Source organism: Taeniopygia guttata, chromosome 6, assembly GCF_048771995.1.
Source record: "Taeniopygia guttata chromosome 6, bTaeGut7.mat, whole genome shotgun sequence".
Classification (NCBI taxonomy): Eukaryota; Metazoa; Chordata; class Aves; order Passeriformes; family Estrildidae; genus Taeniopygia; species Taeniopygia guttata.
In genome coordinates, this window is record NC_133031.1 from 24,483,234 (window position 1) to 24,500,129 (window position 16,896).

General features: G+C 44.5%; 1 protein-coding gene across 1 annotated transcript in view; it reads right to left on the reverse strand.

Moving 5' to 3' along the window:
* The window catches only part of ARL3 (ARF like GTPase 3), a 26,465-nt gene continuing 9,569 nt past the window's right edge, over window positions 1-16,896 (reverse strand). Inside the window, 6 exon segments of the mRNA NM_001245681.2 lie at window positions 1-183; window positions 8,700-8,885; window positions 10,851-10,901; window positions 14,981-15,097; window positions 16,033-16,079; window positions 16,225-16,368. Of these exon segments, the coding sequence (NP_001232610.1) occupies window positions 15,055-15,097; window positions 16,033-16,079; window positions 16,225-16,368 (234 nt within the window). The 3' untranslated portion in view covers window positions 1-183; window positions 8,700-8,885; window positions 10,851-10,901; window positions 14,981-15,054.

Consider the following 16,896-nt stretch of genomic DNA (forward strand, 5'->3'; position numbering starts at 1 on the left):
TTTTTTTTTTTTTTCTTTTAACAGCTGTAGCTGTGCACAGATGGAAAAACATTTGGTCAGAAAGCAGCAAATTAGTGTTTTCAGGCTAAAATTCTGCTCCCACCGCTCCTCCATTTCCATGCAGCTCAGAACGCTTTACTTCTTCTTAGTACTGACATTTTTGCACACCCAGTTCATGCCGTCCTTCAGACAGAGAAAGGTAATGTTAGTCAAGCGACGGGAGGAGGAATCTCCCCAAGCCCACCCCACCACCATTCTGCAAGCATCATTTTCTGCCTCCTCATTGACCCCCTGCCTGCCCTTCTGTCCCCAAAACCACTGTGGGTTAAAAAAATAAGTGCTTCCTTGCTTGGTAGATGTTGTCACACAGAGGTTATTAAATCTTTCATCTGACCCTAAAAAAGTATCCATCATCTCATCACATCACTATGTGTAGGTCCTACGAGGAAGGATCACTTTGCAGTCAAGGTACGTCAGTGGCAGATGAAGGCCCAGTTCCAGGTTTGGCTACAGATGATTTCTGTAATCTCAGGCAAGTCATCTCATCTTTGAGACTGGATTTGAGGAGACTGTTTGTTATACAGTCAGCCCCCTGTTAAGAAAACACCTCTAATTCTCTGTTCAGCCTCAAGCCTTGAAATCCAGATCCATGAAAGTCACTGCAATAACCAGACCTGGACACTGCTCCCTGTTCCTCAGGGCCCCCACAGAAAATGGGCCCTCAGGGATCCCATAGGGGTTCAGTGAGAAGCTAGGTGGTCATGTTTTAAGAGGCTAATATATTCTTTAAGGTGTCTCTGTAAAAATGTGTGGGTGAGCTCTCTGGCCAGAACAAGCAGGACGGCAACACTTGTGCCGTGAATATCTGATTTGTGAGTTTATTGCTGAGATCCCAGAATGGGATATGCTACTGAAAGCCAAAGCAACACTTCATCTGCTCCTGTCACTTATCCATTAGGAGACATGCACAATGGAGTGCAAGATGCACAGTCTCCTCATATTTGTGTCCTATCAAATCCCTTACCTCTATCCTATCTATGAGGTATCTCTGCGGCTAAGAAGGCTGAAGGCAAAATGTAGGGTTTTGGGGATGAGAGAGGAGCAGCACATCTTTGTGTCTGGAAGTCAGACAAATATCACCTCAGAGCTCAGAGTGGAGGGATTTCACTGTATTATGTTCAGCAGTCATTTTTGTATCATTACCACAACAACCTCAGCTAGACCCTAAGAAAGGTGAGAGCTTTTGGGCAAATGTCACTGGTAGCCCCATTGTAGCAGTGTTGCTGATTTCCTATTCCCTTGTTCTCAGACTGCCAAAAGGCTGCCAAGGACCTCAGCTTCTCCAAAGACAGGTAGCCCAAGGCAGAGTACAGCAGGCCCTTTGAGTGAGCTGACACTCACTGCTGTGCCTCTGTGTTGTCCCTCAGCCACAAAAGTGGTGGCCATGTCAGAGGGGAGCTAAAGAGTTAAGAGAGAAGAGAGGGAGTCCTCAGGGCTTAATCAGAAGCAGAGAGGTTCTCACTTGAAAATACCAATTCACCTTGATAACTGCACTATGTGACACTTCTTATCTGAAGGGGAGCAACAACTTTTGAAATCAGCCCTTGTTGCTACGTTAAATAAAGAATAAGTGAGCCCACTTTGTGCTGGGGTGCACATGAGGCTCTACACTAATAACACTTCTAACTCTAACCTTGGGGAGGGTTGGTGTCTCCAGTTTCATTTATTTATCTCCCCAGCACAGATCAGTGTAAAACAAATTGTCTGAAATCCTCTGAGCAAATGGGAAAAGATGAGCGGTAGATTCATTTTAAGGCCCGGTAGCTTTGTGTCTTCCCCTTTCAATAACACCGATAACCTAGGTGTAAAACATGTAATGCCTTAAGCAATCAATAGCATGGTTTAAAGCTTATCACTTTAGAGAGAGAGGGAGCGAGTGATTCCCAGCATGAGGAATGCCAGGGCTTAACAATGGGGCTGGAAGGAAAGGTGTCAAGCCTTTGACTTGATTGTGTGCTTTAGAAATCTGCATGATTGCCTGCAAAGAGTAAAAATAAATAAATAACTAAAAATGCTCCCACAATGATTTCAGCTTCCCTTGCCTTGGAAGCAATAATCACATTTGCACACATCATGGCATACAAGGCAAGCAGAGCTCCTCATTCATTTTGAATGTAGGTTTATTTGCTGAACCAGAACAGCTGAGACAGCTTAAAGTAATAAATATCAGCTGACACCCTCTGCTATTCAGCACAGTAATCCCAGAAACAATACATCACTGCAAAACAACAAACACGCATCCTATCTTCTACCTAATCTGACTACAACCTGAATTCACAGTGATTAAAACACTGCCTGCTGCCACTGGGGAGCTCAGCAAGGAGAAAGGCAGACCATTGCAGCACCAGCGCAGCAAGGGTCATAAAGCAGAGTTTATGATGGGATTTACCATGGCTGGGAGCCTGGCTGCATGAAGCATTTAACGAGGGCAAGAGAATGACATAGCAAAATGCAAGAGGAAAGGTGAACTCCAAACACGCTTGAAATACGTAAGTAGGTCACCAAACTTTTAAAGCAGGAATAGATTTTCAAAACTCTTTTCTGGCATGAGTTAATTGACAGGAAAAATCACATTTAATTGTAAATATCCCCCTGCCTGACAGCGATAAAGGGAAAATTAACATGTTCAGCTGTATCAAAAAGGTGTATGTGAGATGCCTTCCTCAGCTACGTCTGCAGCTTCTGGTGCAACTTTTTTTTGGGGGGGGTGTTGTTCTGCAGTGTCCCCAGATGCTTTGGAGAATACCAAATGCAATGGAAAGCAAAAAAACCTAAAAAGTGTATTTGCAGGTTTTATACCTATGGTGTGAAGCAGGACAGAGCATTAGTAAGATAAAGAAATCCAGGAAAGCTGCTACAAACACAAAGAGCTGCTATAGGAAGGGCACATGGGAAGGAGGAAACAGTGCTTGAAAGAGTCAAGTCCTTAAGAAGTCAACTGTTGTCATCCTTTGTCCCTGCACACTCTGTCCCTACATCTGCATGTTTAAAAGATGGTTCTGTGAAGAAAGCATAATCCCCACAGTAACATTAAGATCTTGATAGATGTCCTTGTGCTGCTTTGTTGAGACACAGAGACATTGGCAGGTACTCTGAGGACTGAGGCGGATACAATATTAGTATTCCAGCCTCAAGTCAGCCCTGGGAAAATTTAGCTAGGGAAAGATTTCAGATCTCTCAGCTTTGCCTCTCTTAGCTCCTTAACAAGCAGCTAGTAAACTTTACCAAAGCAAAGAGAGAGAACCCCAGGGAAGAGGATAATGCTCCTTGCAGAGAAATGCTGCTCACACAACCCTGCCTTGCCGCAGTCCCATCTGCTATTGTGCCAAGGGAGTTGTACTCCAGCGCCCTTTGGGAAGGTACTGGTAGAGCCTTCCCTGGGAGAAATAAAAAGTCCTGCTTAAGATTAGCCCACTGCTTGCTTCTTCTCTGCATTATCAGCTTTGCAGTGATGGGAATGAAGTAATCTGACTTCAAACGCAGTGAATAAGTCCTTTCCACCCCATAAAAATCCTCTCGATTTCTGCTCCCCTGCAAGCCCAGGATCAGGCAAGGCCACAAACTTGTGACCCCTAATGTGACCTTAAGGACAGAAAAGCTTAATCCTTTCATGTAATCCTCTGTCTGCCATAACAAATTAGGTCAGGCAAGTGCAAAATTCTCAATCTCTAGCATTTTTGCTATGTGTTATTTTAACTATCACTTTCTTCTCCCTCTGCACAGCCAGGACTGTTCTTCATTATCTGTCATTTCCTTGCACCTCCAGTGATCATACAGGCTGCCTCTTACAGGCTCCTGCCAGTGCATTATCCATTGGTTTTTACCTGGGTGAAAGCTTATTTCGTGTCCTCTGAGACCTTATATCCTTGATGAAGTACTGTAAACTCCCTCCTTACCCTACTGAAAAATCAGAAGACACTGCCCTGTAATCTGGAAACGTGGTTGCTTTTCCTTACATGCACAGGCTCTGCCTGCCCCAGGAGAGCTGCAGTCATCAAACTGGTTTTAAATCATATTTACAAATAGCTCCAGAACCTTGTTAAAATGTGGAAGATCCCCATCCAGCCTTTCCCAGCTAAGACTAAACCTAAGCTCTGAAGATAACCAGATTGCCAGGGATGGTCCTGCTCTTATGAAAGTATGAATCTTGCCCTTATGAAAGTATTGAATTGCAGCATAGACATAACTTAGGTCTTGCGCTTCGTTCTCAATTGGGATGAAACAGCCAGGGAAGAGACTGAGGCTCAGCCCTTCCCACAGTCCTTTGGGCCAGATAGGCTCTGGCATAAATTGCAAAAGTTTAGTGGCTACTCTCAGTTTCAGTGGCTTTTAATGGTCTCCAGAGTGTCATTATGTTTGGGAGACTCTGGACACAATACGCTGCATCGTCATTCTGGAGGACAGTTCCTTGGGGCAGGCTGAACTCCTGCTGCCTTGATTGGAGAATCTTGCTTCAGACAAGAAACAAGCTGCAGAGCACACAATGATCCCAAGCCTTGGATCATATTTAATATCACACCCTGGTCCCTAAATAACACCTCAGCAAGAGAGAAGGCAGCAAAGCAGAGGGGTCCTGTTTGCTTTTACGCCACTCTGGCTGGCCAGGGTGGAGTGTACACAGCTTTTGCACAACAGGGGCTACAATTTGAGATCTGGTCACAAATAACCCAAGAGAGCCTATGTGGCACCAGAGAATCGCTGTGAGGCAACAGTTCCCTGATGTTCCTCTGCTGTCATCAGTAATCACCTCCCTCATTTGCTGTACCCTGTGCCAGGTCTTGGTGTAGGCTGGTCAGTACTCTGTCCCAGAAGCAGAACCCAGATGGCTGGGGCAAGGAGAAAAGGCTTTCCTGCTTTTTAACTGGGGTTGAAGATAAGATCAGACCCAAACAGACATTTTGCTTGAAAAAGCCTCGATGGCACCATGAAGTCTGATTAACAAGTGCTGCCCACAGTTACAGCCAGGAGGTAATGAAGTCTTCAGCTGGCATAACAGGGGCTGCCAGCTGGCATCCAGAGACACTATGTGGAGTTTCCAGTTAACCCAGTCACCTCTCTTCTGAGCCTGCTCAGGACACTGCTAAGCCCCTTTTCCAGAGTCCCTAATGGTTAATTTTAAAAGGGAAGATGACTATATGGATTCTCCCTTTAATTAACAGTTTTATTAAATAACCCATTTCAAATAATAGTTAAATTCTCTAAATTTATATCATTCTATTAACCATAATCTAATCTCATTAACCTTGAAATCCCCAGTCTTAACTACCCAGTTCTATACACGATGGTGCTAGCTGCTAAACTAATTAAATGACCTTCAAACTATTTCTCCTTCATGTATTAGCATTATTTATCTTTGCTCATTGCTCTTCTTTCAAGCTATCACAAACATCTTCCCATATGAACTCTTGTTCCTGCATGTGCTCAGTACAAGATATGCCACCACTCTTCCTTGCAAGACCCGTCAGCAATGTCTCCAATTCTACTCTAGGTAATACATTCCATCAGCTGCGATGGTTGGTGTGCTGGTTCCTTGGCTTTCATTCTCAATAACTGATGCTTCCCCATCTCCATTTGTTTTGCTGCCACTCATTGTTATTTCTCAACAAAGTCCTTAAAGTGGTGACCTGAGATTTAACCGCACATGAAGAGCTCCTGTTCTGAGCCTCTGGTACCCATGGCCCTGGTGTACCACAATCCTCAAAAACATCTTTCCTAATCTGACTCTTTGAACAAGTTCATTGATTCTCCTAAAGTTTGACCTCTCCTTAACATCCCAAGACTGAAGACACCATTTTTTCCTAGGCTGATCAGGGTTTAGTTGAAAAGCCATCTCCACAAACATTTTGTTCAATTTGCGAGGAAGGGGAGTGCTTGACATTCTTGCTGTCTGATTGGACAGGGATGAAGTTATGGCTGAAGAGAAATGTAGGCGCTCTTCTTCTATAAGCTAGAGAGAGGCAGCAACTTTCCTGACTTTCTGCAATAATCATTTATGGAATAAGCTGCAGTATTTAGGGCCATGAGACTGACTACAACAATGTGGGATGTTATCTGGCCTGCATCTAAACTAATTTGTCTAGATAAGCACAATGAACAAAATACATAGGCCTGCAAATACTTTTATTTAGTTCTGGTCTTCTATTTTCTGGATGTGAATGCAGAAGCAGATTTCATTTCCCTGTCAGAGGGTATTGGGTTGAGTATTTTACTACTGGATGATTAGGGATGTGCTGTGCTTCAGGGAGGAGGCACAGTAAGAAGGTGCTGTCAGTGGAGAAGTGTGCAGCCCACTCCAGAGAGCCCACAAATCTGCCTGAGAAGGAAGCACACTTCAAAGCTCAAGAACAGAAAGTAACACTTTGTATCATTTACTTCTTCCACATCCAACATACATCTCTGAATTTCATCTGTCTCTTTACTGCCCCTTTGCAGCTGGAGACCTCCCTTGGACTTCCATAACATAGAGAAGGGCCTGAAGGGGGTAGGAAGGTGAGCTACGTTTGCCTGAAATCCTGTTAACTGCAGCCTCGTTTTCCTGGTCAGATTTCTTTGGACTGCAAACTTCAGAGCAAAGATTAGAGCTGAAACCCTTCACAACACTGGCTACAACACAGCTGAATTTGCAGCTTAGCTAACTACAGGCCCTTTAGAGAACACCACCTACTACATTCAGGTCTAAAAATCAAGTTGAGAATTTTAAATCAGAACTGCTGTACTGGGTCAGACCAATGGTTCATCCAGGCCAGGATCCTCTTTCTGGATGCCAGGAAAAAGACCATGTAGGAACAGCATCTGCCTTACTCTATTCTTTGCTCACAGTTCATGGCCCAAGCTGTTCTTCAGTCAAAAACTGCCTCCCGATCATACTGGTCAGTGATTGCCTGCACATCCCTTCTTCAGAAATGCATTTAAGTATTTTTCTGATACCCTTTTTTTCCTGATACCTTTGGTCTCCCCAACATCCTGTGCCAATGAGATCCAGAATTTAATTATGCCACTTGCAAAGAAGCACTTATTTTTATTTCTTTTAAACTATTTTCTGATTATTTCATTAGGAACACTCTTCCTCTAGCAATGTAAAAATAGCTTACAGTCTATCTGATATTTTTATACCTTATTTAATAAATTCTGAATATGTTCCCACTCTCTGTTCTATCTCTTACAACTGCTAGTCCTAATTTATTTATTATCCCTGTATACAGATGCCACTCTGTGCTGCTGATCATTCCTGACAGAGGATCCCCAAATCTCTCCTAATTCTAAGCAGATATGTAGACTGTATTTTTTTCTGATTAGGGTAGTTAAGAGCCTAGAAGAGGTTACCTAGAGAGGATGTGGAATTTACGTGCTCAGAGATACTTATAACTTGACTGGACAAGACTCTCAGCAACCTCCTCTACACTCACAGTTATCCCTGCTTTAAGCACGAAGTCAATCTAAAGATCTTCTGAAGATCCTTCTACGTAATTTTTTGTTGGACTTTATGACCCTCCTATTAGTACTAAAATCTTTTAAATGTGGCAGAGACAGAAATTGAGGTCATGTTCAAGGTATGGGCTCACAGTGACTTTAACCTGCTAGAAAAGATGTTTCTTCTTTGCTTTCTTGTAATTGTCTAGCATGTGAATTTTACTCTCTGGTCTTTGATGAGCTCTGTTCCCAAGGATCTGCTTCTGAGTAATGGCAGCTAATTTTGAGTCCATCATCATATAATTAGGATTGTTGTTTCTCATGTGCATTATTTTGCACTTGTCAACACTGAATTTCATCTGCCATTTTACTGCCCACTCAGCATGGAGGGCTGCTTCTGTGACTCTTCGTACTCAGCTTGAGATCTCACTATCCTGAACTGCTCTGTAGCATCTGCAAATAAGGTTTTACTGAAACGGCAGTGAAGATAAATGTCTTCACCATTCTGTTTCTTTAAATATCAGTGAAGGGAGTACTCAGATTTCCAGCTCTGCAAATGCCTCATTAATTCAGGAAAACCTAAGAGTGAAATAAACAAACCTAGGTCCCATTTACATTACAAAGAGCTACTATACTGCAGGAACTGACTACAGCATAGGAACCCAAGACACAACTATTACAGTTCAGCACAGGGACACAGTGCAGGCCCCTGGGTGTGTTTTTGCTGCCCCACATGCTGACATTAGAAGTGGCTGCTGCTCTGTGTGCAACTCTTGCATTTCTCATCAGAAAAATTGATCAGTTTTTCTCCCTGGTGCCTGCATTTAATAAAATGGCAAATGACATCAGCAGCAAAAGTAAATCAGATTTCCGAGAGTCCACACTCATACCAGTCAAAGGGTTAATAGTAAAAGACAATTTGTTTTGTGAGAATGATTAACCTGACAGCAGTCTCTTTAAAAGAAATCAATGTTTTCATCTGGGCCAGCTAAGGGCTCCAGAGTGAGGAGGCAATCACTGTCCCCTTTACCAGAGATGGAAAGACCCCAGGGGCCCACAGCTCTCTGTTCCCTTTGCACAGGACCCAAGACACGCACCCCCCGCGTTTTGCACTGCAAGGCTTTGGCTGAGCTGACCCTCATCGGTGAGGCTGCTCCAGCCCCACCCTGCAGATCAACAATCTCTTACAGATGGCCTGCTGGCAGAGCAAGCCTTCTGCAGAGCCTCACCTGTACTCCCTCTCCCGAAAGAGCTGAACAAGACTGGATCTGCCAGACTCTGTCCCGGATTGTGTGTAGGTTCAGTCCCTCCGCAATCTCCGAAGCAGGGGCAGCCGTCAGCAAATCCTGCTTGTTAGCAAATATGAGCACGGGGACTCCGCTAAGCTTTTCTTCATCCAAAAGCTCAGCCAGCTCCTGTATCATTTACAAGGGAGTGGGGTGGGGGGAAGATGGCGAGAGGGAAGGAAAGAAAACCTTCAAGCACCAGTGCTTGTCTCTAATTAGAAATATATTTAGAGAAAATGCTAGAAGAGTGTGTTCCAGTGAAACCTAGATCATATTATAACAGAGCAAAAATGTATACAATCATCTCTGCCCAAGGTTCAAAAGCTATTTCTTCCAATTACAGGTTAGAAAAATCTTCATTTTGGTCTGAAATTAGCAGTTGCCTTTAAGGCTACAACTCTGTGTTTTACCAGTCTCTGATTCCAGGAGACCAAAACTGATGAAACAGCAAAAAACAACATGTAAATTGGCAGTATGAGGAATCTGTCTTAAGTTATTGACTGACTGACCTGATTTGTACCTGAGGTAGCGTTGACACTGGCCCTGATATCTTTGCTAATCATGAGTTTCAAGAGGTCGTTCTAAGCCTTAATCACTGTAATTTAAAAAGGAGAGGACTTCCCCACCCTCACCACCCCCCCCAAAAAATGGAAATCTCCCTCCCACAGAAAAGTGCTGAAGCTTTTGAAGGCATTAGTTACCTGAAGACAAGCTAGATCAGCCTTAATAGCTGAATTTTGGCTCCATATACACAGCACACATTGGGTGACATCTTAAAAAATGGGTTTGTTCATTCAAAACTTCTTGACTCAAAAAGATTTTCTGAGCAGCTCAAATCTGAATCTGCAGTGGATCAATGGAGGCAGGAATACTTCATGTCTAGGTTGTGCAATGGTCTCATGTGAAATTGGCACTCAGTCTCAAGTCACTTCTCAATGGGAACATATGACAAACTCAGCAGAACATGAACCTGTAGGGACTGCTGGCATTGCAGACAGATGAGTATAGGAGATTTTTGCGGTCTCCTTATTTAACTGGAAAGGTCTCATGCTCTCAGATAACGTTCTAACATCTTTTATCCACTGAATAGAATCTTCTGGGTTAAACAAGTTGGGGAGGTGCTAAACTGCAGTGGAAATACAACTCCATCCCCCCAAGAGCAATGTTTGGTTTGGAAGCTCGGATGAGAGGATGGAGTTATAAACAGAACTGGCCGGGAATTTTTCAACAAAATAGGTCTTTCATCTGACATGGCTGATTTATGGAAACCAAAAGTGTTTGCGGAAATATGAGGAGGGGTTTAGGCTGGCTCCGCCTGACTCAGGCAAGTGATCTAAGCTGCAGCTTCCTTTCCATCTCTTTTGCCCAATGAATATTAAATTACTGATATAAAATGAAATAGCTCCAGCAGGGGAAAGATTCCCCAACCCCTAGAACAACCAACAGTTCTGCTGTTGGGGTGTGTGCATGAGACTTGAGATCAAGTATCTCCTTCAAATCAGGCAGAACAGAAGGCTTTAATCTACATCTCCCATTTCTGTGGGGTAAATCTATTCCTAGCATTTTGGGACACTGTCACTTTCTGAATTTTACACAACGAAGTTTAAAAGTCCTATTTTTGTTCCAACCAAAACCAAGAAATGTTACAAAACATCAGAACTTTGTAAAATGGAAATCTTATTTTCTGGCCAGTATTAGTTAGAAAGTTCTTAGTTTTTTTACAATTACATCCAAAAGACAATCAAGTCAATATGATTTCCATTTTAGCTTTGTATATAAGAAAATGGGATTCCTCAGGGTCTTGGTTTGGCAAGGTTTAAAGGACTTAGAGAAGTTTGTTGCTTCTTTCAGTATTAGGCTCCATTTGCTATTATTGTATAACTTTAATGAACACTGTTCTATTTAAAAAGAATTAGGCTACCTATTTTTCTTGTTTCACATCTACCAAAATATTCTGTATTGATGTTGAAAGGCAAGTCTCTTGAAATGCAAATTTCCTTCATAAAGAACAAAATCTTCTTCCTAACTTTTGTGAGCAGGGGGCAGTCAGAAGCACCAAGTTACTTCAAAGGAAGCTGGGCTTAAGTAACTTACCTGACCTGTTTCTTCAAACCTCTTCCTATCCGCACTGTCAATGACATAGATCTGAAGAAAGAAATGACAGGAAAAGTTACTCTTCCCAGAAGATACTCTTCCACAGTAGCATGTACTTAAGTGAGTTGGACCTACTAATTATGCTTTTGGGCACAAAGATCCTCGCTATTATTTGCAGCAGATGTTTACAAAACTTCATGATGCTCTGAAAGGAGAGGAATCACCTCTTTTAATGCTGGGGGAGTGGATGATCATGTGGGTAGAATCAGAAGAGCTGGCAGCAGTACTGGAGATGCTGTCACCATCACCATAGCATATATTATCTGAAGAGAACAGGAGACTGCTGGTATTGTTTCAAACCTATTGTTACAAGCTGAAGCTGAGCATAGAAGGGCAAAACCTGGGAAGCCAAACATGGCCTTTCACCCTAGCAAAGTGTACAAACACTGGCCTGGTGTGACTGTGCCATGCTGCCCTCTAGCATCACCTCCTCAATAAGCCACCAAGCACACAATGGCACTCAGGGGACACATGAGTGTGTTGGGGATATTGAGTTTGTCTCCAGGCAATCTTACTGTAGCCTCTTGGAGAGGGTGGTTGGGTATGAAGGCTGGATTCAGCCTGCAAGACTCCATCTTCAGTTGCCATCTAAGAAAATGGGGAACCTCAGTACAACATGCAGGCAAGAATAGACTGGTATCCTTTTTTCATTGCTTGATATGTGAAGGTTTTTGAAGAAGGATGCTGGGATAGCAGACAGATACAGGACTGGTGACAAACATTGAGCATTTTGCTTCCAGTTGCTGCCATTCCCCATCAGTAGTGATTGAAGCTGCTCGCATGCCATCTGCATGCTCTTTGGTGGCTTACAGGGAGCAAGTGTCAGCCTGGTTTTCAGGGAATAGATGAACACAGCACCCTGCCATCAAGATAAATGGCATCCTTGTAGGCAGTCTCAGCATAAGACTCCATGCTTCCAGGATAATTTTGATCAAATAGTAGAAGGAGGGAAGATCTCTAACAGCAACATCTATAGGCACTATCTTAATGAGCAGCATTTGAGTTGTCTGAAATGGGACCAAACATGCAGCAGGAAAATCAGTATGCGAGGCCTGAGGAGATAACCCAGCAACCTCGCAGCCGCTCTGCAGATCACTTGGGGCTGATGTGCACTGACAGAGGCTGGGGGACACGCGGCAGGGCTGGACGCAGCTGCGTGGGGATGCGTCAGCAGAGCACGCACCCAGTGCCACGTGATGGGGACCAGCCCGTGGGCATGACACACAGGCCTCTCCCTGCAATGTGATCCCAAGCACGTGCACCAATATTGGATCAGCTACACACGTCCTCCCCGCCCTACCAAGCATCCACCCCTATGCATCCCATTTAGGGTAGGAAGAGCAAAAGAAAGGAAGAAGCTGCAGGGCTGGCAGCTGTGTTCTGGGGTAAGACTGGACTGTCATCTGTCCTCCCTCGGGACATCTCTGGGGAAGTCCACAACACACGAATGCAGTGGTCGAGTGCTGCTTGTGAACTGAAAGGCGGCACTTTCCATATTACGGTGCTTCTCTAACTGGGCAGGAATAGTTCTGGGTCCCATCCAGCCAGGCTTTCTCCTGCACCGCTCATTCCTCACTAGGGAGCTGTTTTGCAAGATGAGAACTAGAGACAACAGTGCTTGGGGCAAAAGCCACAAAAGCACAGCACAGAGAAAGCAAAGTATGTGCCGAGTACCTACTTCCAAACCAGCAAGCGCTGTGCCAAATAGCTGCAGGTGCCTGTCTGAATATGCAATCAGCCAGATATCCACACCTTATTTGCCTGCATTAAGCTTCCAAATATCACAGGTGTGTGATGCAAGACCAAGCTCTCATTCAAAAGCACCTGCATGGATTTGAATTTGTAATTACTTCCTGCTTTTTAATACTCTTTAGAGGGTCCTTTCTGTTTTATGCAATGCAGTTTAGGGGAAGAGAGAAGCAGGGGGTCCTGGGAACTGTAGTGTATCTCATCTCCATCTTCCTTTTATGGCCAAGGCCACACAAGAGCCTGTTTTTGCCTGTGGCACTTGGTAACATAGTTTACCAATTTGAACACCATGTTGGAGAATGGAGATTTGAGAAAGAAATGCCTGTAAAGCTGGGTACGTCCTTTGAGAAGCAAGCCAAAACACAACCTGGAATAAATGGGTTGGGCAGAAATTGCAAGTGGTGGGACTAGATGAAGAAATAGCATGAGGGATAAGTTGGCTCAATTTGTAAAAGCACAATCTGAACCAGGTTTGTCAGAGGGTAAAATTACTGGCTAAAACAGGGGTAAGGACTGGCAGAAGACAAGAGTGAGCCATCAGCATATACATGATCCCAGTTTTAGTGTGTATTGAAATAGCAAAGCACTAGCTCAACATGCCAACATCTCCCAGTTTGGGACTGGGTGTCAGTATTAAGTGCAGCCAGGGGAACTCAAGTCCATCTGTGCACCAGCTATTTCTCTGAATTCACACTGCTGCTTCCCCCCAAAGTGATTCGGCTTCTATCCACTCATTTTCTTACTCATATGAAAAGAAGGGATTTCTCTGTACATTGCTTTAACTAGGGTGAGAGAAGGGCAGGGAAACAACTTCTTTAATCTCCTTCAGTCTTCAAATTCACCTTTATTTCTGCACCTCCCATGCAGCACACACAAGGAAGGGTGGAAGCCCACAGGCCAGTGTAGCTCATTGTCAGTGCCAGCAGAGTCTTCCAGATATTGTTTTGTGGTTGCACAACCTCTGCAGCCTGAGCACCTGCCACAGCAGGCAGAGATCCCAATGCTGCTGCTTTGCAGGGCTGCACACTTACTGCCTCCTCACCACCCACAGCACTAGAGCCTGGGCTCAGTGGGCACAGTCACCTCACAGCCACACCACCTCTGTCCTCAGTAGCCACAGAGGAGTACAGTGTGTGTCCTGCTCGTTTCTCAAACCCAGATCATAACCCATGGAAAATCTCACAGTTCCTCTTTGCAAAAGCAATCAACCAAATTTATGCAGTGGTAGCTGTCCTTGAACTTTAGAGTCCAAATTAAGGCTCAAAAACAAAGATTGGCAAAAGAGAGTATCAAGGGTTTATTAGTCACATTTAAATAACAGCTTCATTTGGACAATGTTTTCTAAGCCTGCAAGCACAGCCAGGCCTTTCAGCAACTGGACACGAGCCTCGGTGAACAGAGTCCTATTCCTAGTTCACTGATCTTTCCATGCAAGTGCACTGAAGCTCCTGATATATTAGTGAGTATGTGTGTGACAGGAGGAAGGAATGGCATCTTTCTGAGAGAGCTTCCCACTTTCCCATGGGAGTCTGCAGACCTTGGCTTTTCTCTGTTTCCACAGGCAATACTGCTTGAGGCACAGAGAGGCCTGCAGCCCCGAGTCTGCCTTCATCCTGGGATATGTGGCTGCATGCTAGAGGTGATCTTTGAAACTAGCCAAGACAGCACCTGGAGGGTCCCAGAGCAATGTGCTCTGGCATGGAAAAACAAAGGTCCTGCACTGTAAATATAATTGTGGTCTTCTGTAGCTAATTGTAAGGTAATTACAGCTAAGTTGTCAAAACCATTAAAAGACAGTCTTAGGATTAAAAGGAGAAAAAGAAAAGACAAGGGGTCTCTCTGTGTCCCTCACTCAGGAGCTTTCCCATCTGATGCCAGACAGAGCATTTAATTCTTATGCCTCAGTTTCTCCACCTATAAAACAAGGGCTCCATACTGACCCACCTCTACAAATGATGCTTAAGTCACTAATGCCCATGACAGGCCTTCAGAATCTCCAGTGAAAGGAGCTATAGATGGGTGAAGTACACGTTATTAATGTTCTTTCATTTGAAAGAGACTGAGATAAGAGGAAAGGAACTGGCTATAAACAGCACTATCCTGTGAAAGTAAAAACATGCAACTGAATGATTTCTGCAAACATAACTGTATTTTTCTTACTGCACTCAACTAATCTTGCCATTTAGCTTAGAATAACTTCTGTTACAATGGCAATGGTGTTGCTGAGGGCTGGGACATTACATTACTTGTTTCTGAATTTCTGGCTGAGACCTTGGAAAGCCATTGCATGAACACAGCATTCAGCTGCAGCCAATACTCACAAGGATATCAGTGTTTTCAAAATAGTTCCTCCAGTATGGTCTGATCTTCCTCTGTCCGCCTATGTCCCATACGTTCAGTTTGAAGCCTTGAGACTGTACACTTTTGATGTTGAAGCCCTGGAAAGAGCAGAAACAAAGCCACATAGAGCATAAACCTGAATGGCTGGAGCATATTCGTAGCCAGACATTAACACCTTATATATCCCATGCCTGCAATGTGCAGTGAGGTGGGCTGGGCAGCCACAAAGATGGATCAGCTGTGGGACAGGCACCAGCAAAAGCAGCTGCTAAACCATCAGTTTGTCAGTGTTCTTGGGTCAAGGGTTGATGCTGTCATGCCTATGGAGACATATGATGCAGTTAGTGCCCTGAGAGAGTTCAGCAGGGTGGGTGCAGGAAGAGGTGGGAGAGCTGCAGATAAGGAGAAAACAAGGGCACTGTAAGAAGCAGGATTGAGCTTGTGAAAGCTGAGTAGACAGTCACAACTAATATGAAGCCAGAGGTCTCAGCTCAATTCGACACGACACAGCTAATGCTGGGCTTAAAAGAGCAACAGCTGCACATCTGAAGGGTCCATTTCATCAATTAGAGCACCAACTGAAAGTGCATTCAAGTAGAAAAACAGGATGTGGTGTGGGCTGGCAATGCGCTGCCACACCACCCAGGGGACCAAGGCTTGGAATTAGGGTGCCAGGCCTGGGAGCTTTGGGAGGCAGCTACAGGGTGGGGGGAAGAGTCTCCCATAGCTCTTTAGCAACCTCCTCTGGAGCAATGCTGCAGTGCTTCTGATGGGAGCCATCCCTCTCCTCCAACCTCAAAGCTCAACAAAAGCACATGAGAAACATTAGAGCGGAGCACTGGTATATGCAGAACCCTTGGAGCTTGTTGGGTGAAAGATGTAAACAGACAAGGGTTTGTCCAGTGCTGCAGCATCCACTCTACATGTCCCCTGTTTGGCAAGGACAACAGGAACAAAGTCTCATCCATGCAATTGTAGCATGTCTCAAAAGCCTTTTGCAGAACTCCACAGCACTCATCCACTTTTGCACTACCTGACCAATCTGGTCTGACGCTCTCTGGCTCTGTCAGGAAGTCTCCTCTTAGGCAGAAAAGACACAAACTTAATGGTGCACCAGGCTCCAGTTGCTCCCCCTTTTACTGAGCTCCGATGAATCATGAGTGCTTTATATAATGTGGCAGGTGGGACCACAGTAACTGCCTCAAGAAGAAAAGGCCTTCCTCACCTGTGTTGGGGTGATGTGGCTGATGTCCTCTGATGCCAGCTGTTTCAGGAGTGTGGTTTTGCCTGCATTATCCAGTCCCAAGAGGAGGATTCTGACCTCCTGGTCTGGGGTGCTTTTTAGTTTGCGCAGGATTGACAGTAAACCCTAAACTCACAAGAGAGACCAGAGCTGTTATTTTCCCACCCCAACCCTCATCCCCCACAATGTTATGCCCTCCTCCCTTGAAATAGATTCTGTCTGGTGGTGGGTCCCAAGACACCCTGAATACTTTTCTGCAGTCCCTATTCCCATTTCATTTCCTACTCCTCCCTTTGCCCCTGTTTTCTTCCATCTCAGAGTATCAACAAGGTCTCAGACAGCACAAATGTCACGCAGTAGGGTGCACTGCTGGCTGCACTGCTCTTGTCACACAGCTGTGTCAGGGAGACAGTGCCTATGCATACCCTGTGAAAAAGCTGCAGACCACATCCTTGCAAGCTTTTCATTACCTTTATCAGAGGGAAAAACTCCATTAATTTGATCTGCCTCCCAGGTAACTGCAGGTTACTATATATGTGATATTGGTTCTTCTCATAGCAACCACCCTGGTCATCTCAAACCCCATTTATCTGTCTAAAACATTCTGAACCCATGGGGCATGTGCAGTTCTGATTCTCAGGATGTAGCACTTAA